At 33.6% G+C, this 23858-nt stretch overlaps 1 protein-coding gene across 2 annotated transcripts in view; it reads right to left on the bottom strand.

Annotated features, from left to right (window-relative positions):
* The window catches only part of TBC1D19 (TBC1 domain family member 19), a 46509-nt gene that overhangs the window by 5704 nt on the left and 16947 nt on the right, over positions 1-23858 (bottom strand). Inside the window, exons 5-17 of one of the 2 annotated variants that reach the window (XM_032686348.1) lie at positions 23203-23277; positions 22085-22148; positions 21102-21148; positions 19010-19120; positions 18206-18278; positions 17248-17286; positions 14710-14822; positions 9018-9092; positions 8481-8543; positions 4575-4659; positions 3672-3752; positions 2268-2312; positions 1118-1150 (exon numbers count right to left, since the gene is read on the bottom strand). In XM_032686348.1, the coding sequence (XP_032542239.1) occupies positions 1118-1150; positions 2268-2312; positions 3672-3752; positions 4575-4659; positions 8481-8543; positions 9018-9092; positions 14710-14822; positions 17248-17286; positions 18206-18278; positions 19010-19120; positions 21102-21148; positions 22085-22148; positions 23203-23277 (904 nt within the window). The remainder of the gene's footprint in view (positions 1-1117; positions 1151-2267; positions 2313-3671; positions 3753-4574; positions 4660-8480; positions 8544-9017; positions 9093-14709; positions 14823-17247; positions 17287-18205; positions 18279-19009; positions 19121-21101; positions 21149-22084; positions 22149-23202; positions 23278-23858) is intronic. The other variant, XM_032686349.1, reaches the window with a different exon arrangement.

Below are 23858 nucleotides of genomic sequence, written 5' to 3'. Positions count from 1 at the left end.
GGCACCCCAAAAATGTATGCATGCAAACAGCAAAAAATGTACAGGATTTACATAAAGACCCAGATGCTTCCTCATATAGCAGCACAGCATGGAATACAGAGGATGCTGTGCTTGGTCCCAGCCACTGTACCCACAGGCTGGAGTTATACCATGTTTCTGCTGCCTTGCTTTTCAGCCTGCCTCCTTCTCACAACCAGCATATTCTGAGCCCTTGTAAAGAGCAAGAACAGGAGGGAGGGAGGAAAATTTGGGAGATGATATTCTCAAGGGCAGAGTCAAATCCAAACATTTTGAAAAGCAGTTCACACAGAATAAGTGAAAGCCTCCTAGTGAGTCCCTAAGAAGGAGTTTGTAACTAAAGTGTTCGTTACTTCAAAGACTTTAGATTCCCTAATCAGGTTCCAACTTGCATTTCATATTTAAATTGTGTGATTTCAATGATTGTGTGATCATTAAACTTATTATTAGTAAAATATACCATTTTAAAATATAGCATTTTAAGTATAATCTTTAAACCTGCTTGTCCTGTGACACCACAAACACCTTTGTTAAATCAAAGGTAAGAATGAAAAGCAAAGACAACTAGTCTCGCATTGTTGGAGTGCATCTGCAGTAGCCACCTTGTAATATTTGAAACCAAGGACATTTTTCTGCTTTTTTCCTAAAAATCTTGTTTCCTCTGTGCACTAAAGTAGCAACCAGTCTATTACATAATGCTCTTTTAATGCCTCTTGTAGGCAAACGGATACAGCAACAGGCCTTTCACATAATTCATGTTTTCAAAAACTCTTTTCACAAGTAACTTGGTCTACCCAGAAGTGAAACAGAAAAAAGAGCACTTTGTTGACAAACTTTATCCCTCTATTCATGTACATTAAGATGCATAGCTTAGCTCAGCTATTAGCTCTTAAATGAGGAACTCCCACACAGCAGAAAGCTGTAATATAAGTCAATAGAAACAGTCTGGAATTTTTAAAATTATATACAACTGTCTATACACAAATAAACATAAAAGCATACATACAAGTTTAAAAGTTGCAGAAAATTACTTACAGCTTTAAACTGCAATATGATAAAAAGCAATCCTGACGTTTTAGTTTATGAGAGTCACACTTACCATACATAGAAAAGCCATGAAAAGGAATTACACCTACAAAACAAAAATATTTATTTTTTTGTTCTTTTACAGTCCTTTTTATCAATGCAAAAAGAATTCCCCCCCCCCCATGTTATTAAATTCCATTCTGCCCACCATAGGAATAAAATATTTCCTTGTTATGGCACCTGCATAGATCTCAAATCTTGTAAATATTTTAGTACAGTATCACTTACTTCAGTACAACCAGTTACGTGCTTAAACACAAGCTATAGTTCCTAGAAAGCCAGGTAAAACTCAGTTTCCATGAAGTTGTTACGTAAAAGCTTTGCTGCTTTCAGAACCTAATTTCAGATAAATGACAACCCGTAAATGTCATTCAATGACCAGAGCGGAGCAGGAAAAAAAAGGAGGCCAAGACCTCCAGTAGTTCATGTAGCACTCATACAACATTTACAGTACTTGGCAGCTGCAGCACAACAGCTCTCTCCTCCCTTCCAGCTGCTTTGAGCTCCCATTCACTAGTTTTTATAGAGGACCAGTGAGAGGAAGCTGCTTTGACAAAAGATAAGACAAGGCCAGAGACACAGATTTAAGACTGGTGACACAAGGCCTTGAAAACAAGAGCAAAGACCTTGAACTTGAAATACAAATGCAGTGCAAGACCAGGGAAAGGATTCAATAGACAGGGATCGAAATGGTCAAAGAGCTGAAAAAACAATTTTAATAACTGAAGTTACAACAACAGCAACGATATTAACTTAAAATTACATAGATTAGTTAAGTCTGAATTTTTAATATGAACACACATTTTAAAAGGACAAGGCTTTAGGGTGTGGTTTGTTGAGTGCTGAAAAGCTGGGAGGTCAGCCAATGTCAGCATGTATCATTCAGATCCTCTAAGTGGTGACACAAGACTGGAATAGGAGCTGCTGCACCACAACTTGTTTTCCTTCTCCTTCCCCCACACAGACAAACCCTGTGACTACTAACACCAGGCTGAAATGTGGGTTTGGAGCAGCTTCAGTCCAGCTTATCCTTGAAATTAATGAATTTCACAGAGTAACAACAAAACATAACATGTAAAAGAAAAAGAAGTTATCATGTATTTGAGAAAAAATTCTGTATCTTTACAGTCTACCACTAGAGGAGGCAATAGTATAATTCATACCATTTGGAGGATAGAAAACAGCATACTCTTCCATTCCAAGTTTTCCTGTGAACCATCAAACCATAAAGAAAATGTGATTAAGAAGTTAAAAGGTCTAAAGATTTAAATTAAAAAGGTAGATTCTAAGTTACAAGTATACAAATAAAAACTAATTACATTATAGATGATATTGTCTAAAACAAGAAAGCAATGCAATAGGACAGGTACTGTGTCAGATATAAAACTGAAAAGCAGCACTAATAAAGAAGGATGATGAAACAACAGAAACTGCAAAATAGAGGAGGAAAATTTCAGCAATGCTGTTCCACAGAGATTTTATTTGTGTGTGGTTTAGGAGCTCTAAAGGTGTTTGCTGCAGACCTTGAAGACAGCGAAACTCTATGAGGGGATAAGGTTAAGGGCAGAGTGACCTAGGGACGAAAAGCATTTAAACAGATACAAGCACAGATAAAAAATATTCAAGGCTTCATTAAGCCTGCAACAGAGAGGAAGATGAATAGCACAGTTCTGATAGAACTAACAAATATTTAAGTAACCTGTTGGATACAAAAGACTAATTAAGTCAAGAAAATCACTGATCATATAGACCGACCATATAACTTCTTACCTTCCCTGAAAAATGAACACATTGTATTATTAAACCGTATTTTAAGTACAGAACCTAATAATAAAAAATACATTATTAAAAATTAATAATTTATTTATAAGTATAAAGGTGTTATTATGCATAATGTTATAATTAAAACATAATAATTTTAGTTTTTAAATTAGACAATTAATCTAGAAAATGTAATCAGTTACATGAAAATTTACAGAATAATCAGAGATCCTTTAGATCTCTCTATATTCTGTTAACTCTACACAGAAGAATTTAGCATAGGGAACTTTTTTCAGGTTCAATGGAATCTGGACTTTGTTATTTTCCTGTAGCATGAATTGACTGAATTAAAATCAACATTAACCTGCAAAACTCTTTATGTAAATAAAATCAAGTACTTCCCAATTATAGAAATGAGTTGTTTCATTAAACTAAAAAATATTTTCTCCTTTTCCTTTCAATAATTTGCTTGCTGAGCAGTCAGGAGTTGTAATAGAGAATATTTTTAGCAAGCACATCCCTTGGAAAATCAGCCAAAAATAGGACCTATAAGCCTTTCGGATTTACACCACACAGCAACTTCGTTCCCCAGATTTGCCTAGGAATAAGTTGGATGTTCCCCATAGCTGTGTTTCTGGGCTGCCATGGCTCTGTGTCTGAAGTGAGATGTGGGACCCCCCGCTGTTCTGCTCTCAGGTGAGCCATTTGCTTATTTCCAGAAGAAGGTAAAAAAATTCAGTTAAAGAGAGAGAAAATACCCAAAAAGCGATAAAGAAGGAATTAAAAAATTAGGAAACAAATGTTACCTCTTGTGACATAAGAGGCAGCAAGAGGAAAACTGTCAGCAGAGGTCCTGCTCAGAAAAAGTACTTGGAAATCACATTTGGCTCCATACAAAGGCACCAGGGACCAAGGAAGAAAATAGGAATGTAGAAGGTACATGGAAAAAAAAGTGACTGGATTACTACATGACTCAAGAATGAAGGAAAAATTAGGAACCTCTGGGTAAAGTCAAGGCAGGTAAGGCTCTAAGAAGCATGGAAACAGTCCAAATGTGTGGCATTAGAAGTTGGCAGAGAACACAAGCGGGCTGAACCAATAAATTTAAGATTGTTGAGAAAAATAACGAGAACCTAAGCCAAAGAACATCCAAAAATCAGCTAACACTCTGAAGATGTCATGCTTTTTAAAAAAATCAGTTTTAAGTATGCTTGGTAAAGCTCTACTCTCCCACATCTTTGAACAGAGCCCACAGTTCTCCAGCAACATGTTTTGTTCCTGCCTACAAATATCTGCAAAACTCACTACTTTGGGAAGACAACACTCTAAAACCACTTCCAGCTGCTAGATTTACTGAAACCGCAGAGTACAACACTGTATATTTAAATTTCTGGCTCTAATGAAGACAGATGTCATCAAGATTTAACCATACTGTCATAGTCGTGTGTTTCATTTCTTTGGTAAAACACTGCAGAATTATACACAGAAAAATGCAGCAGAAGAACAGCATTGCAGCCTGGCCTTTATGTCAGCTTCTAAACTGTCATAATAGAATCTGTGCAGAAGTGAACTGGATACACTGACTTTTTATTAACATTCTTTTATATGCAGTCTAGGAGGTGTAATGAACACAAAGCAAATTCACATACTGTATAACTGCAGCAGCCAACAAAAATCTACATGATCTCTTTTAAAACAACTCCTTTTACCTTGTATGTATGACTTGGGTGGAGTGGCACTACTGTAAGTAAAGTGCTCCAAGACAGATGTATCTCGGGAAAAACAGAGTAATACCTGTAAAAAAGACAGCATATGAATGTCAGCTGACTTACTGAATCAACGAAGCAATGTCAAACAAATTTAAGGACCTGCCCTAATTAGCACCTATTAGACGCTGTTGAAGAGAGCCAATTAGGTTGAAAGCTCTTGATCAACTAGTATATTTTCCTGTTCAAATTTCCAGGCTCACTTTAACCTTGCTATGATTTTACCCTCACGTTCATTCAGTTAAATATTCTGCAACCCTCCTCTTTTCTCAGCAAACGTGTATCCCCTTCTGTCACAACACTGGTGCCACTGTGTGTATAACTGGCTGCTTTGATGTCCACTAGATTGTTTTTCTGTTCCGTTACTATGACCTGGGGAAGTCCTAGTAAGTGAATAAGTAGATGAACCATTTCCATTCTCAGATGTGTGGAGTTCCAGAAGGCTGATCATTTGCTTTCATTCCCAGGATCTTTACAGAATGCTTGCAGGAAATTCAGCTCTTTCAAAAAGTACAGATAATAATGTTCACCTTGTACCCCAAAGGTCTGAAATGCACATTGTATTCTGTAAGGTATATTTGTGGGGTTTATTGTTTACACAAATGAAAAATCCAGTATTCACAGCAACTGAGTATAAAATTAAATAGTAAAAACCATTCGTAGAAAAAAAATAACAATAAGGAATCTCATCCTATCTGGAGTTGTAAAAAAATCTGATAATTAGTATTGTATTTTAAAATCTCCATATTTTCATGCAACCAAAAGATGCACTATCAAAAATGCACACGAGAGGGCAGACGTAAGGCAGACTTCAACTTGCCGCTGACTTTTTCACACCTGAATCCCTCTGCTCTTGAAGGTTTTAATAGTTTGTTTGTTTCAACTGTAGTCGAGGTGTAAAAGGTGGAAAGGTTTTAGATGGTGTTTCACTACTTAATTTATTGAGAATAAAAATGAATGGATTTTTCTTTCCCAGTAATTCTGCAAAAATCTTCCAGATATCAGCATTTGTCAAAAGGAAACATGCAAAATTAAACATCTGAATATTACTGCTTTTTTTATTTTTTATGGAAAGCGGGTTGTATTTGGAGATTTTTTCCTTTTTTGAACCTCAAAACTATTTCTCAGATACAAACATCTTACAAAAAATAAATAGTTCCTTTATCTCAAACAGTTTAAGCTAAATATTATTTTGTGCAATACACAATCATTTTCATAGCTGCCAAAATATCGTTGACAATAACAATACACACGCAAATGTAATTCTCTGTGTATGTTAATTGAGGTGAAAGAAAAAGAAACTAATCTGAAAAGGACATAAATCATATTCACTCATAGGGGAAAGAATGTAACCTTAATTCGAGGCCCCCTTTTTTAGCAATACAGTGTCTAGTACCAGTATCTGGAAGTCTTTAAATTAAGACTATGCATCTTTATAAGAGGTAGACTCTAGCTCAAAAATAAGTTATGACTATATCTAAGAACTGCTGGGTGAGGTTCTTTGCATGTATTCATTTTGCAGGATGTAAGACTAAAGTATTCAAATTGAACCTCTGGCCTGAAATAATGAATTTACAAATATATTAATCTACGTTTTATTTTTGGTATTAAAAAATTGATAGTGCTAAACAAAACAATGATACAAACCCTGTTTCAAGTACAGAAACGTTTGGCAAACTATTGGCTATTTATAATCAAAACTGAACAGAAAACAAATTAATTCAAATCACTGAGGGAAAGAAACAAAAAGCCAAAGCTTTTATCAAAAAGAAATTACTTTATTAAAAGTAACTGTATTTTATTTCAGTAATAAAAACATGTAAACTTTAGGCTAAAGAAAGCAAAAATATTAAAGGAAATAAATTACATCATTTCAGTGTTCTTCCTGAAAAAGACTGTATGCTGCTAAAGAGGTACCAATAATCCAATTCAATATCCTCATCATTATTTTAAGCCCAATTTTCTTATTTTGACAGATGTTTTATCTGCTAAGCAACACACAAATGACACACTCTGCTCATTGACTTGGAAAACTTAAGAGTCATGGCAAAAAAACCCAGAGAACCAGTGCAAAATGTATCTGGTTTAAACTAAAATTTTCATTACCTATTTTATTTAGCCAATATTTAATTCCAGTTATCATATTAAATCAATAAATAATATCCCATATCAGAATGACTCATACTGCAGAATTTTTCCAGGGGCTATAGAACAAAATAATTTGGCGGCAAAGCATTTGCAAATTAGGTTGGAAGAGGAAATTATGAAGAAAAATGGATAGCTTTCTACTAGAGAAGAATCTGAAGAATACCACGAAGTAGCAAACAAAACTAGAGCAACAAATAATTAGAAGTTTGAGATATTCTTTGCCTGAAAGCCTTGCAGTAAAACTAGCCACACAATTTTTTGAAGATTTTTGGTGATTCTCCTTCAAATTACTAAAGACAGCTTAGTCTCTTTTATGATTTTCATTCTGTAGTCATTGCTTTAGTTAATAGAGTTATATAGAAAATTAAAACATTCAAATGTGCTATATACTGAGAATGATAAATAAAATCTATTTCTGATGGTCTTAAAACAAAAGATTTACAAAAGTTCATACTCCTTCATAGTTTATAATTCTGTGTCCACTGGAACTGTCAGTTAATGACTAATTAATATGCCTTAATAGTCTACATAACAAATGAACTAGGAATGAGATTTTCACATCCCATGATGAAGACACAGTGTCACAATAATGAAGATTATCTTTGATCCTTAAACCAAGAAAAACTCCTACACGTAAATATTGAAGTGAACTCAATATTTGAGTTGTCATTATGCAGCTAGTTTTCAAATTGTAATTCAGAAACAGATTTGAATACAGACCTTAATACTGTAACTATTTTTAAGTTAAAAAGGTCTAATTTCACAAAGTTATAGTTTTAAGTATTGATGTTTAAATGCTTATATGCTAAATTATATGTAGACATGATAGAATAGTATGCTTACATAGTACTGCATATTTTTATCTGTATGGACTAAGAAGCATTAAGGACAGTCTCTTGACTACCTAAATTACTAGCAGTTTTACGTATTCCCATCAAAGAAGAAATCATTTCGTTTCACGTAGCTCTAAACCAAAAAATTAAGCAAGTCTAACCCAACAGATGGGACTAATGAAATCAAAAGCACTATGGAAATGTTAAGTTTGCTGCATGACATTTATGTTGACACTGCAATCAACTACACATTAGGAAATTCATAAATGTAATCTCCTTCTATTTAAGGGCATTTAACAGGCAACAACAAAGACAATACTTTATAAATTAGCTGAGCACCCCATTACTAGAAGCAGCTTTAGAATGGGAGTAATCCTAAAAGCAACCATACATATCATCACCTTATTCAGAATCAATTATTCAGAATCAACGTCTTCAAAATAAAAATATGGTAATACAAAATCTTTTATACTTATTGCAGTAGGTCACTTTAAAGTAATTTTTTTTTAATGTGGAACCCTGTATATACTTCTCGAGTATTAACTTCTCTGTATGCCACAGCTTTGGTTGTTTTGGGGTTTTTTTACTGCAAAGCTGGAAAGGGGAACAATATGGCTGACTTCGTATTTTCTGGTTTACTGCACTGCAAAGACAATTTGTAGGGTCCTTCACTGTAGGAGTTTTAGAAGCCTGTCCTGCTTAATCTATTTAAGAGTATAAGTTTGTTATTCAGAAGGGAAAGTATATGTAACATGGCAAACAGATGCATGTGTCCCACAGTACTCTGCCTACACAAAGGCAGTCCAAAGATGGTACAATTCTATAGGAGTGTATTTCCTAGCTTTTCTAACCAAAAATAGTTACATACCTGATATAAATAATCTTCAAATACAAAATAGTAGTCATCATTGCTTGCTGTCAGCTTTACATCCTGTAATAAAAAAAATACAGCAGTTTGAAGCCAAAAGGCCTCACTTCAGACTCCCATGGAGGCTAAACATAACACAGTGGAAGAAGACAGTTTCACCATTGAATCATGAAACAACTGTAGTTAAGTTTATACTCCATATTTTAAAATTAAAAAATACTATATTAACATGATGAAGTACTCAGAGTAAAAACTTGAAATGGAAGCTGTCATACCCTGTTCTTTCTTTCTCACAAAACCAGTTACTCCTTCAAATGAAGGTACCATTTCTTTACAATTTAAAAGTTCAAATTAAATGTCTTCCACAAGAGACAACTCAGGCAAAAGGATTGAGTTCAGAAAAAGTTCACACTAGTTATTCTTACTTTCCTTAAAAGCAAACTATTTAATATTTTCCTTGTTAAAAAAACCCAAACAACAAGATACCAGAGTGATGAGAATATAAATCGTTCAATCACTATTTAGTGAACTACTTACCTTGTAAATCAGGCTGTCCACTAAAAGGTCATGCTGAATCACATTTGACTTAAGCTGTTCATAATACAATATATCCTAAAATTAAAAATATTACCATCATCAGACTGAGACACGACTTTATATTTAAACTAACAAATTCAATTTTCAGCAACTGAAAAAAAAAAAAGCATGTATTCAGCTGAAAAAAATCACTTCATATTTAAGAAGCATTCTATCATGGTTTATTCTAGTTCAAGCCCTAAGAACTAAGACTTCACCAAAATTCACAGAATATTCTGAGTTGGAAGAGAACCACAAGGATCAAGTCCAACTCTTAAGTGAATGGTCCATATGGGGATTGCACTCACAACCTTGCTGTTATTAGCACAGGCTCTAATCAACTGAGCTAATCTCAGGATTTTGAGATATTATAAAATGAGCTCCCCTTAGATAATTAATAAAATTAGAATGAAGGGACTAATTCAAACCAAGGATCCATATCTTCTAACATTTAGTTCTCTCTACACCTTTTCAATGCTCAAAATCATTAGGCTTTATTTTTTTGTTACCCTCTACTTTCATGCACCTCTCCACCAACAGGTTCTTATCTTCGAGCATTAGGGAGCTGCTGCAGATATTTGACATTAAACTAATACTAATCTCTAAATAGCCTAAATTTGTGCAAAGATGAAATGATAAATATTTAAAAAATCTTGTGAACAGTACAAAGAACTCAGATATTTTTTAAACTCCAATTACTTCCTGAATATCTACATAACATAAACAAGGATGAAGCGATGGGGAAGAAGCAGAACAAACACTTTTCTGCTTTTACTTATTCGATCCTTTTCTTCTTAGTAAGAGCTTGCAAAGGAAAAAAAACCAGATTAAATATTGCACTGTCGTCATGTAACTCCCAAATCCCTAAATACCTCATTGCCATTATGCCTACAATTGATTAACAGTTTCTGATGGATTTGAACTAATTGATAAATTAAATCAGCTGTCCTGAAGCTCGTTCGCACTTCACAAAACTATTTGGAGTTCAAGGTATCTATATGGACTCCACACAAATAACTTGTACATTCTAAGCTTTACATATTTACTGCTTATTTCTTTGACAAATGGACAAGTCTGAAGTAAGGATTTAAAGAACAAATGGGAAGTAAGATGAAATTTTGAGAGGGAGAGAATGGGAAAAAAATTAAGTCTGGGGAACATTTTAATTGTTTTTGTATTAATCTAAAACTAAGAAGCAGTGAATAGTATACACTTAGAAACTATTAGAATTAATATATTATTAAACTGTTAAGTTGAAATGAGGACAAAAGCAGTATTTATTAAGTCCTATAAATATTAAGTATTTATTAAGTATGACTACCACTGGGAAAATATTTTTTTTGAGAAATAAAAAGGGGAGGTATAAATATTGCACTACTACTTCAGAAAAGATCATACATAAATATTTACTAAATGTAAATTATTTGCAGTATGAACATAACATTCTGTTCTTCAAAGCTACAGAGAACTACTCTAATAATTGAGTTGCAACTTTAAAGCATCAATACTGTGGTTTAATCAAGTGTAAAACTACCAAATTAATAATGTCTAAAGGCTTTCTGGCCATTTCAAAATGACTGTCTATATTAAAACACAAGAAGCTAATAAAAAAAAACCCAACAAAACAACCAAACACCAACCAAAAGACCCCCAAACCAAACCAAAACCCATGCCCAAGGGGTTGGAACCAGATGATCTTTAAGGTCCCTTCCGACCTAAACCATTCCATGATTCTAAGATGAACAGAAAGGCAAGCTGTCCACCTGAACTAGAACTCATGCAAAAATGTTTGAGAAACACATCAGAAATTACTGAAACAGGACTTGCAAAGCAAACTCAGTCATAACCATTCTAAGAATAAAGCTTTTAGCTCATTACTTGCCGTTCAGTTCCTTTTGAATTGTGGTTGTTGTGATGCAAAACGAAGTGGGCTTGGGAATCATGCCAGGTTTTCAGTCACAACTTGGCTACAAGAGGATCTTGCCCATGTGTCTTAATAAGACCAGAGGCCTGTGATTGATGCTGCATTAATAAATTTATTCCTTAGATCTGAATCATAAACATGACTGGTCACAGAATTACTTTCAAGACATAAGACTCTCCAGTGATCAGTCTCTCACTTACACAGGGAAGAGTATTTTAAGAGCCTCACTCAGGCTTCAAAAAAGATTCAAATCTCCTTTTACTGTTTATTGGCTGCATTTCTTTCTCCAGATGAGATAACTCACTACTAGCAGGTTTCGGGAGCGTCCAAAACCATATTACATTTCTTATGCTATTTAAAATATTTTCACTTACAAAACCAAAGTCTTATCATCTTCATCCAATTCATCATTTCTATATCTGCCAAATCTTCATATAGCCTTGATTTGTGAACTTTTTCCCTTTTAAAAATGTGTTACATTTTTAAATAGACTGTAGCTTTTCTCAAAATTATACATTTTGTTATACCACACCTCCAAATCTTTCCAAATTGAAATAAAGTACACTTCAGGCTTGCAGTGACCAGCCCTCTTGACCTTACAAAGCCACATCCCAAAATTTCACTCCAACACTCATACTGTACCCACTAGAGAGTTTAAGGGAGCTCAAAGTAGCTTACAAGCAAGAGAGAACAGTACCTTTCAATAGAACCCAGCAAAGCTACTTTAAGCAGAACCTGGTGATTCACCTTCTTTAAAATGAAAGTTTGGATTACTCAGCAGCCTCTGTGCAGGCACAATCCACCTGTGTCATGTCATGAAATCCCTCACACTAGAGCTGCACTCTCACTGCTGAACTGTAGGCAGCTCATGAATCATTTTTAGTTCCCCTTGCCATGTGATGGTACTATCTACCCTTGCCTCTCAAACCTAATACAAGAAATGAGTGGGTGAAGCACAGAAATAGGAATATGAAGAAAGATTGACACTGGCGAGACCAGAAAGGAGACACTAAGATTTATGGGAATGGGCTGAAGCCTAAAGAATGGCAACCAGCATTAATTTGGTGAGCTCTAGATTTTGAAACAGCAGCACCAGAAACAAGTACAAAATGAAAAACCTAATCAGATTACACAAAGAGAAAACAGATAAAAGAGTTAAAGGAAGTTCACCCTGGTAAATCCTTGAGGAGGGTCCAAAACTTTTTCTCCTTTTATCAGAGACCTGTGAAATCTAGTTGTAAAGTGCATCCTTCTCCAGTCAAAGAAGATGACAGAGCATTACTGCTGCTGGATTCTCTGCTGTTTGGATGGGGAACTTTGGCTACTGATCCTAATCTAAAAAACACTTCTGATAAGGCACAGATATACATAATGCTCCCTCACCTATTATTAAGTTTTTAAACCTCAGAAACTACATTCAGTAAAAGCAGTAGTAAAGTAAAGCATTACTAATTTTTGCATAATGGAATTTTCAGAATTAAGATTTGCAACCTATTAACTCAAAAAAATTACATGGTTAAAGAAAAAGCCCATCAGATAATGAACAAATTCTTTTCTAAGCACTGTTTCAATAGTATGCAATGAATAAACAATCGTGAAATACTCTAAACAGAAGGCAAAAAAAATTAAACACATTCTCAGTAAGTGTGTGCCATCCATTTTGTGCAATGAGGCAGACATCCCACAGGAAATCATTGTGACTGTGTGATTCAAGATCATATGATAAAAATATATTTACAGCAAATTGGATTGTTTGCACAGACAATATTAATTGTGACACTGCTCACCTTTCAAATGTTTGTCTTTGCAACCTTAAAAATGCTCTTTTAACACAGTTCCTCTAAAATGTACCATTACAAATGAAAACTAACAAACAATTCATTGTCAGGCAATGTGTTTCTGCATTTCTAAATAATCCTGCATAGAGAGCTCACAGTTTATCAGTTTTATGATTATGATGCCGGATTGTATATCATCCCTTGCCTGGCTCTATATTGGCTTTATACAGAGCTTTACTGAATAAAATTTTCCAAACAACAATATTGGATGCTAGCATACCAAACCCTCATAATGTTTTACATTAAAGAAAGGAAATGCACAGTTCATGTGAGTTAGAAATTCATACAGTTATAAATGTAATAGAGCCTAAACTGCAAATCAGAAATCTTACAGGCAAGCAAGGACTGCAACCACACAATTCAACTCCAGCAGAGAAACTATTCAGAGGAGGTAGAGAAAAGAAGTGTTTGATACGAAATTCAGCACATATTAAGCACATAGTAAAGTCAACTATAAACTAGAGTTGAACTTTAAAGGACATAACAGTTTGGCTGACAAATACATTAACAGTCAGACATAACTTGTTTCTCTTTAAAAAATATAATCATAGAAAATTGTCCATATGTATTTCAGGAAATGTATTTTTCCATAACAACTCATGCTTTAATTGAACATAAGATGAAAAATTTATCATTTTCCTGATTATTATCTTGACTTTCAGTAATCAAGACAGAATACCTGGCTTTTTTATTCAATTATTTCATTTTTCATGTTAAGATAAAAATGCTTTTAAAACATGAAGCATTTAACAGAATATAAGCAGATGCTATGTAGCCAATAACAGTAATTTCACACCTGTAATGTTTTTGCTCTCAAAAAGATAAAGGCTTCTAAAATTCAAACTATCACAGCTTAAATCTAGTCTTGAGCATCTTAAGTAAGATGTATAGTATTTCATTATTACTTCAACATCTTCTGCAAAAAGATTAGTATTTTATTTACTAGAAACAAAAGCCAATTTTATCTTTTCAAAAACAAATAAACTAAGTCATTCTAATACCAGTCCAAATAACTTGAAGTCCTTAGGTAAGCTGTCAATGAGTAAGAGTTACACTTGTTTCCATGAGCAAAATCTTATGAGTGTACTATGTAGTTACCAATAAAAACCCCCAGTAGTACAAGAAAATGGCTACACCCTCAAAGGACATGAGACTGCAAAATTCTCACATTTATGAGCAAACTTATATGTACTTTTGCATGTTATTTTTTATTGATGCAATAAAAGCCTTGCATCAAAGTTTTCCCAGTTCTGCAAATATTTTAATTAGGGATTTAACTTTTTAAGGTATATTAGATATACTGACTATAGCATGGCTTCAGATACTGGAAAATAATTCACTGTTGAGGACTTGCATCAACTATAAGGTACTATGAAAAACTGCTGCTGTACAAGGGAGTATGAAAACAACTCACATCTTACTAGCTCCTCTCTAAGTGTTTTTGATTGTACATATGCACAGTATATGCAATAATATATGAAGCAATTTATAAAATATGTACATGCATATGACGAAAGGTTCAAATAACCAGGAAAAACTTATAACACATCTTTTTATAAAACTTGGCAAAAATAGGAGAGGTCTTCTTTCCAGGACATTTTTCTTGCCTCCTTCTGAAAAAGTCAGCATCATATAAGAAAATCTCAGGACCCAGCCAGCTCAACTGAATAATTTGTTCTACAGTATTTTGCTCATATATCTATTAAAAAATTAGGCAAGAGCTTACAAGACTTCACCACAGCACAGAGTTTTTTTGCATCATAATGTTTATCAGTTTCTGTGACAACTCAGCAGAGCATTTCTATTCTGGAAAAAGATCACCAGAAGATATGTGCTTGCGCTTTTGTGTTCTCACCTAGTCTTCATATTTTACTCTCACTTTGTTCCTTACCTCTGGCTGATTAGAAATATTAAGAATGAGGGCCCACAGTTCAGCTCGGAGTGCTGTTGGACATCCCTGACGAACATATTGTTGAGCTGCAGCACTATCTTCCTCTGCTAAAACTGTAAGAAACAAAACAGATAAAGCATTGATATAGTGTAAGACTTCTTTCAAATACCCTAATTTTTAACTTTAAAAACTGGTTTACCATGCTGGAAGCATTAGCTAATGGGAAAACACCAAAAAGTTCTGGTTTCCACAATGCAATTATGTAGTTCCTTGGGAAACAAGGCCACTGGTAATAATAAGCAAGGCTGTACCACCTTCTGTCACAAAACAGCACTTGTATGTATCCATGATTATATCAAGGCTAGTTGCAGCTAGTAGGCATCATGCAGAACAAGCAGTCATACACAGTCACAAAATACTCCTGTTTAATTATGAGTGGTACCTCAGCTCAAATAGGAGACTGGCACTCGTTCTGGCTTTTTTGTGTCTCCCTTGTTTTCATGTTAACTATACAAGTATCTTCACAGGTAACTGTGGGGCAAGAACTTTCTATTTCAGAGTGAACTATCATGTTTTCTCATTTGGTATGTGTACTCTAGAGGATAAAGACCTTGTTTTTCAAAAGATTTTGATTTCCCTTCATACTGACATAAAACAAATACTCTACTGTTGACAGGTGTGCTTAGATGGGTCATTGTTGTGAAGCTTCAGGCTGCTCTGTCACAAGGGTCTCATACTGAATGTACTGCAGGACAGACTGCCTCACTCCTTACTTATATCTATACACTTGAGAGACAAACATCTTTAGCTATGGTAATCTGGCAAAAGTGTTTCCCTCCAAGGTTACGTGATTAACTGTACCCTCATACCCAAAATGTTTTTTACAACAGAAAGAGAGTTCGGAGAAATTTTTGTGATATTATCTAGACATCAGGTAGGTGTTGTGCTGGTATTCAGAAGTTTCCAAATCCATATCCTCTGATTTTTCTGAAGATTCCATGAAACAACTTGCTTTTCTAAATATCAGTAAATTCAATATTCACAATATCTGCCCTGACATGACTTAGAAGGATGAGGTTTGGAATTAAAAATCCATCTAATTCATTCTTGTCTTCTCTTAAATACTGAGCAGACCAGTTTGCCAGTTTTCTGTTTAACCTGCAGAGCTTTAACACAAACATTTTGTGATCCTTTGTTTCTAAATGAAGGGCAAAAATAAAAAAATTAAAAACATTCCTACATTCTCCAAAAAACTTTAGAAAGACTTTAGATGTGATTCATCTCAGTGTCCATGAGTGTTTGTCCTATTTCTTTTCTGAAACAAAATATTAAAATGTAGTTTTGCTAAGTACAACAAAGAAAAATCCTCAGACTTGGCAATATGTCTAATATAAAAGCAAAATCATTACATCAGTGGCAACCAAAGTCATAACTAACACCCACTAGAGCATGCAGCAGGACTCTCACTGAATGAATTGGGATTTCAGTTTATAGTCAAGACTCTTAACTTACATTTTTACAAAATTTCGAGTCCTTGTATATAGACAAACTAAGGCATTCTCTGTAATAGAGGTTGCCCTATACAGACAAGACATAAGAACTACAGTGTAGAGTTGAATGGATGGCTCAGGGAGTCCAGAGAGGTAATTTGTTTGGAAGAATGGGAAAAGAACAGAGAGGTGGATGGTACCTAATGAGGTGCTCTTGGATAAGAGAACTTTCAATGAAGGACAGAAAGATGACCACAAAAGAAGAAATAAGAAAGGTCACTCTTTTGTTACTGCAACAAATAAAAGAGGGAAGGGAGTACTTCTGAGATGGTATCCTTTCTCTTTTTCCTTTGATGGTGCTAATGTTTAGCAGGAATCACAAGAGACAGTAAGGAGCAAATATTGATGGATTCCAACTATTCCTTGTATGTTTCTTCTATAAGCAAACCTAAGATATGAAATTATTATTTTTTTAATCTTTCATTTTTTTTTTTTTGTTGATTCTTAACCTACTGAAACAACCCAGGAACCTCAGGAACCTTTTCAGAAAAAGCAGTATGCGGAGACAAATGAGTGAATTTTCCAAAGTGGCAAAGTATTGCAATATTCTGCAATTGCAAATAGTCATTAAAAAGACTCTATTCTGACGCACAGACATAAATCCCATTACACTGATGAGAACTTTGTGTGCAGAGATGGGAGTCCACAGTATTTTGATTTTAAAATGAAATTCAGTAGCAGCATAAGTTAAGTTATCACCAAAAAGCTATGTCTCTGTGCTTCCCATTTCATTTTTAATGAAATATCTGCAGAGTTATTTATCTGGTAGCTACTGGTAGACTGCAAATGTTTGCTTTTCTGTCTCTGTCTAAATGACAACAGTATTACTGACTGTCTTATCTAAACTACAATGGTATTACTGACAGTGCTTTGTGTTAGCCTGTCTAAATTCTTAAAATTCTAAAAGGTACATGGAAATTAAGATACGAATTTACTAAACACATTCCTAAGTACTCACAGTTTATTACAGATAAAAACAGATCCATACCTTTTTGTCCAACACGTACATGTTCATTTTCAAAGAACTCTAGAAAACACAGACACAGAAAAGAATGGCAAAAAATAAATGAAAAAAAAAAGGTACTCCAGCTGGTGATGTATTTTATATTTTAATTACATACCATTAAATTCAGCTGACATGTACTGCTAACATCACTAAAAATTAACCTGCATCAGCATCAAAGTTCTCTTTCAAAATCTAACAGGAAATAATACAACAGGATTTCTTCTTGTCTGAAGGACACAAATATCAAAGCAGCACTATACTACATGAACTTAGATTTTCAATTAGGTAAGTTTTCTTTTAAAAAGAATATTGATAATAATATTGATACTATAGTGATTTCCATTTTTGTATGGAAAGACCATTTTAAAACCTCTTTTACAAGCATAGATGTATCTATGGAAAAACAATAGAAATTATGCACTATTTAAGATACCAAATATTAATATATGGATATGTCCTGTAATATTTTCTTAAAAGTAGTTATTTAAAATACATTTGTGTGTATGTATGCATTAAATTTATATTTATAAATATATGATGAAATATAAATATACTTAGGTATGTATATATAAATAAAATATATTTTTTATATATGTATATATATATGCCTATCTGTTAGTTGGCTTAACATTCATTGATATTTTCTGTATTTTTGGAAACAGTGAGTGTGGTTCTCTAGATCCTGAAGTGTTCCAACATACTGAAATTAATGTATTTTCAACTTCTGGTGATGATTTTCAATCTTAGCCAAAACTGACTCTTCATATATGCAATGTTTTCTATTATTAACTGTATTTTACTAAGAAAATCACTACAATCATAGTTACAGAGCAAATATTTATGGTTTATTATGAGAAAAATATACAAATTACTTGATAATTGCAAAGTATTCTACTCATTAGTGTTCTATTTAAATGACTGAAGCACAGCATTAGCTTACCAGGAGGCACTTGTGCTGAATCATCAATACCCAGTTGTCCTATATTTAAGCCTAGTTCACTGAAGTCTTCTTTCTGAAAACAAACAAAATTACAAAAAAGTAATTAACAATGTTTAATTCTCTAAATCACTAGAGATTTCTTGTTAAAGGCTTAATGCAAATCATTTCTAAACCAAATTAAGTTTTTTTAAATGCATTTGAAATATGGAGTCAGGTTTTAAAAGAAAAGAATCTCACATCAATTCTTACTCTAGTTTTAGATATAGGCCCCAGGTGAAAGCTTTTTTACTAGGATAAAATCCCCAAGAGTCTCATCAGTGAAGCATTAAGAAGAATTCTCCTATTTCCTGATTATAATACACTAGTACTCAAACATTTCCTTTCATTTACAACCTGACAATAAAGGGACTTAAAATTTCTTTGAGAAGAAAATCAGAAGCTAATTCATTGTCAGATTACTGATATTGTACAGGATCAAATAAAACTTTAGAATTAAGGTACATATTTCAAGTTTCTTGTACAGAAAAAAATGAGTAAGTGAATAAAGTGTACAAAAGTGTATTTTTGGCACAAATTAAACCTGTGTGGCATAAAATCAAAACTTCCCTACTGGCAGATAATTTACTGTTTATATTTTATTTTTCATTAAACTTTTTTATGCTCTCTATTTTAACTACATATTTAGATTGTTTTTCAACTTCAAAAGGAGAAACTTACGATGATACTCTTATTCCTTAGAATCTTTTTCATTAGGAAGGCAAAATACCTCTTACAGAAACCCCTTATAAGAAAAAATATACTTACCAATTCTGAAATATCTTTAACTTTTAAAGGAACCTGAATTAGCCCAAGATGATTTCTGAAACTAGGCTGTTCTCCATTTTCATAATTTGGGTTTCGAAGATTCATCAGTACCTTAAAAATGGTAGCTCTGTCATTCCTTGCTTACATTCAGAACTCTTCTAAACATCAGCAGTATTAGAAACAGTAAATTCAGCACAAAACCATTTCCCCCAACTTACATATATAGACCCAAATTATTAAATTATATTTCAATATTTTCAAAATCAAAAAGGATTCAAACTTTTAAGGAAGCAAATGCATTCTACCTGAAAAGTAGATTCAAAATACGAATAAAAAGGCAGAAATAATTTTTTGATTTAAGGGATTAAGTACTGACTAACTAGTAATGTCTTAACTAAAATCTACTTCCTCATCAAAGCTATTCAAATGCCAAAGGAATATTTCTGATGGCTACAATATCCAGGATATTCTTCAATATTGCTTTTCTCTGAAAGAATTTTTATCCATATTCTTACACTGGCATCTTATGGAGTTTCCAATCAAAGTGCTACATAACTTACTACTAAAATAATTTCTTAGTAAATAACAATGTATCTAAATATCCTCTTTCACTTGAGACCAAAAATAATTACTAAATTGAAAGTATAAAATCTAAAGGACAAGGAATCATGTCAAGATAAGTAACTGTGATCTATAAAGGAATTTAAAGTGTCTTCCATACTGTCATTCCTTGGTATAGATTTTGATATGATGTTGAACCACAAGTATTTTTTCTAACACAAGTTTCCATCTCTTATGAAATTCTTTAATAACATCCTACCTCTACAATTCTCAATCTTGTAAGTATTCTAATACCATATAACCTCACTGTCAGACTTGTAAATTTAAAGCAACTCCGGAAAGGAAACAGTATAAAGGAAAAAGGGAGTGATCATGAGGGTCATTGGATAAGGCTAAAAAAGAAGATTGGTTTGTTTATAGATCCAAGATTAAAACACAACTTGTTTGTTAGCCCAGTGATGGAAAACACAATAAATGAAACATTTTCAAGATTCTTATGATAAGTGAACAAAAGAAGCTCTTTAGAAATGTCATAAAATGTATATAAAGTTTATTGTGGGATTCAGAAATGCATTCACAATTCATAACTATGAAACAATTCACACTTAAGTCAGAAACACTATAATCTCCTCTACAACTACAAAGCATATTCCACTAAATTTGCACTGAAACACATTGAAATGTGAACATATTAGTTCTTACAGATAATTCAGTAAAACTTCTAAGTTTTACTCTGTAAATTTGGAGGCCACCTTAACTCCAGAATTCTACACTGTTGTCATGCTTTACATGGTTTCTTTCCTGTATAACTCAAAGAATATACAGATAAAAATTTTAAAAAATTTTTTTCCAATCATATTTTAATCCAAAAATCTCCTACTATGTCACCATTAAGTTCACTGTTGTCATGTTTATTGTCCATTATTCCATGCCTGTTCTAGACATAACTGGTAAAGCAAGTTCTGCTTTACTAAGATGTCTGTGCTTGAATCACGTGAAATTATGAATATTACTGTCATTTCTGAGTTTAAATCCACAGTCACCATTCTTTTAATGGTTCAGTTTGATAACAGACAAAAGCCTCCAAATTCCACACAGTCCTGTTTCATGTTTGATTTTTTACAGTCTTCATAGACGACCTACAATTTCAACTGCATACACGTCTGCAATCCACCACCAAAGAGTGTATCAGCTTCACATATTGTGATTTATCAGCTTAATGTACTGGAATTTAAAACGTAAAATGAACTACAAAATCAGTTGGAGAATTGCTCTCAGAGGAAAAAAGTTAGCCCCAGACTGTTCTTTGGAGAAAGAGAGGTTTATCACAGGTACAATTTAAAACTGCAATTAAAGAAAAGGGACAATAGCATTTTGTCCAAACATGGACTGTTATAAAAAATATGCCAAATTTCACTTGCTATAAAGGACAACTTGTATGAAATACACTTAACAACTATTTTTCCCACTTCACATAAAAGACTATAATGGATACAAGCCAGTGGCTGAGTATTGTTTCATAAATGCTTACCTCAAGAAAATCTTTAGGTGCATAAACAGGCCGGAAGAGACTTAGATCTGAAATGAGATTTCAATGCACTATGCTAAAACCAAAAAATGAAAAAAACATACCCCATATCTATAACACAATCTAGCAATCTGAATAACATATTAGAGCAAAGATCAAAATAACCCTATCACAGATACCATGCCTACAACCACCACATATTCTCTCACAATTATGCTACTGATAGTGCCTTGGTTTTGTAAACCCCAAGCAAATGGAGGGAGGGGTGTTCTTTAAGGTCCCTTTAAGGAACCATTCTATGATTCTGTGAAGTGAACACAACTCACAGGACACTTTTACTTAATCCTCATAAGCCTTTAGACTGAACCAGTCCTAGACATGAGACACAATATTCAAAGGCAGGGTATTTTTTTAACAGCTTAGATTGTTGAATTGCACCTACTGCTGTCAAACAAAAACTAGGGAGTAGTCATAAACAATCCATGAAAAGTATCTGCCATCAGACAGGTTGTACTGTGATAGAAACTACCACCTTTGAAAAATCCTTTATTTTAAGGAACTTGGATACGAACTAGCAATGCAATTAGTTTTGCTCTCCAAAAGTAAATCACTGACTATTCTGTGCAAGTTATTTTTATCTTTTTCAAGAAAAAGTCTGGCCTTAATTATCCACAGTTCTGAACACTTTCTTTTGATGAGCCTGAGTTTACAGACTAAGATGAGCTACGTCCTAATTGTATAAATTTATAAAGCACTGGAATATGGAGTACTCTACCATAACCTCTCAGTGATGATTCAATACTAGTATACCATAACTTGAAACAAAATAACAATGAAATACTTATTTATGCATAACAAACTACCAATGAGAAAAAAGACTGAAATCAGTTTGTCTTGAAGAGAGTAATATTTGACTGATAAGTAAGATGTGCATGCTACCTTTCTATGTACAAAAATGTAATGCATGTACATTTATTTGACCTTACCTGGTTCATCAGTTCCCATTTCATTCCATTTATTAAGCAGTTCTTTCTGTTCACTTACAGGCCTCTGAAAGGCACAAAAAGTAACTCTTCTTTTTTTAACAGTATGAATAAAAACATGCCTATTTCAAATATGTATATATTAATGTAACTCTTTAAAAAACAGTACCACAAACTTATTTGTTCAAAATTTTTCCCAGCCTGAAGGTATATTCTACTCTAGGAAGCCCAGGTTCCACTTCCAGGAAAAAAAAGGAGCCCATTAAATAGTTTCAGGTGTTTATTAACAAATTTTATACTATTTAGTACTTAGTTTCACATTATTGAAGATTTACTGCACATTCCATAGAGCTGTTGGATTTATTCCTTCCCCATCAGTCATGAAAAACAAACACAGCTGCATCCTTTATTTCATGATGAACCATAGAGGTTCTGTCACCTATCACAGAGGTATATCAGGGGAACGAACAAAAAATTCTAACATTACTGCCTAATTCCATGATCTTTAAAATTAAAGCCTCTAAATTAACAAGAAAACCCCAATAAAACAAAACAGAGCAGAATGAACGACAAACAAAATCAGCAGTGTGCCAGTATCTCTCTCTCCCCTGTAGCTGTACCAGTTCAACTACAGCCTTTTCTGGCACACAGAGTACATCTATATCACATGCAGGCTGCACAGCCAGAACTTACACAGCTGAGTTTGCACACAAAATGCTCTACTGAAGAGCAATGAACGCAGTAATCAGCTTTCCAACGTGCTGCTCCCTCAAGAGGATAATTACCGCAACAGCAAAGAGGAAAATCTACCTATGGCCTTCATTTTCTCCCAAGTTAAGCTGATGCATTCTTTTCCACTATCCATATATCTATATCTATATCTATATCTATATCTATATATCTATCTCCATATCTATCTATCTATCTAAACACCTTTTAAATAACTACATTTAAGAAAATATTGCAAGACATATACATATATTAATTATTCTGCACTAAAATTGTCTGGATATCAGACATGCAGCTCTTGATAACCATGTGTAAAATGAACATTACAAGTGTGCAAGACAAGGCCTAATTTAAAAAAAAAAAGTCAGTTTGACAACAGAAAATTACCTTACCTTCTGAGCTAGTGGGATACTGAGCTCTGTGCACATGCTGTTTAGACTTTTTAGAATTCGCTTCTCCCAGCTTCCCTAAAACATACACAAAAAATAAATTATAGAGAATTTATTTTTCCTGAAAATAGCATTTATCATGTAATAACAAGCAGCTCTCTGAAGTCATGTATAAGAAAGGATAGCAAGAGTCACTAGCTGACATCTGAAAAAATATTAAGGGAATATTTACATGCTTCTTTACATGAAAAAACCCGATCAAATAGATTTCATCATTTACAACACAATTAGAAAGCCAGAAAATTTAGTTGTTCATATTTCAGATGTCAAAGAAAGCATGTATTTTTCACAATTACTGATTTTCATATATGCCTAACGATCAAGTTTCCTTATAGATCAAAATATAACAAAGTTTTCCAATAATTATAAGTAATTCAATCAACTGTGCACAGTAAGTGCCTTCTCCACTTTGTGATTTGAAGAGAGTGAGGGTCTTTCTCCACAAAACATGTCTTCGATGTTGTCAGAAGTTTAAAAACGTTAGAAATTTGGTATTCTGTAATGCTCAAAAAAATAATTCTTCTAACATAATGCTCAGGAAACAGTTCTCTAATCTGAGAAAATCGTAAGCAGACAATACCTCAGCAGAACGTGGAAAG

Source organism: Chiroxiphia lanceolata, chromosome 4 (genome assembly GCF_009829145.1).
Source record: "Chiroxiphia lanceolata isolate bChiLan1 chromosome 4, bChiLan1.pri, whole genome shotgun sequence".
Lineage (NCBI taxonomy): Eukaryota > Metazoa > Chordata > Aves > Passeriformes > Pipridae > Chiroxiphia > Chiroxiphia lanceolata.
Note: the sequence above shows the minus strand (reverse complement) of the source record. Positions and strands in the feature narration are given on the sequence as shown.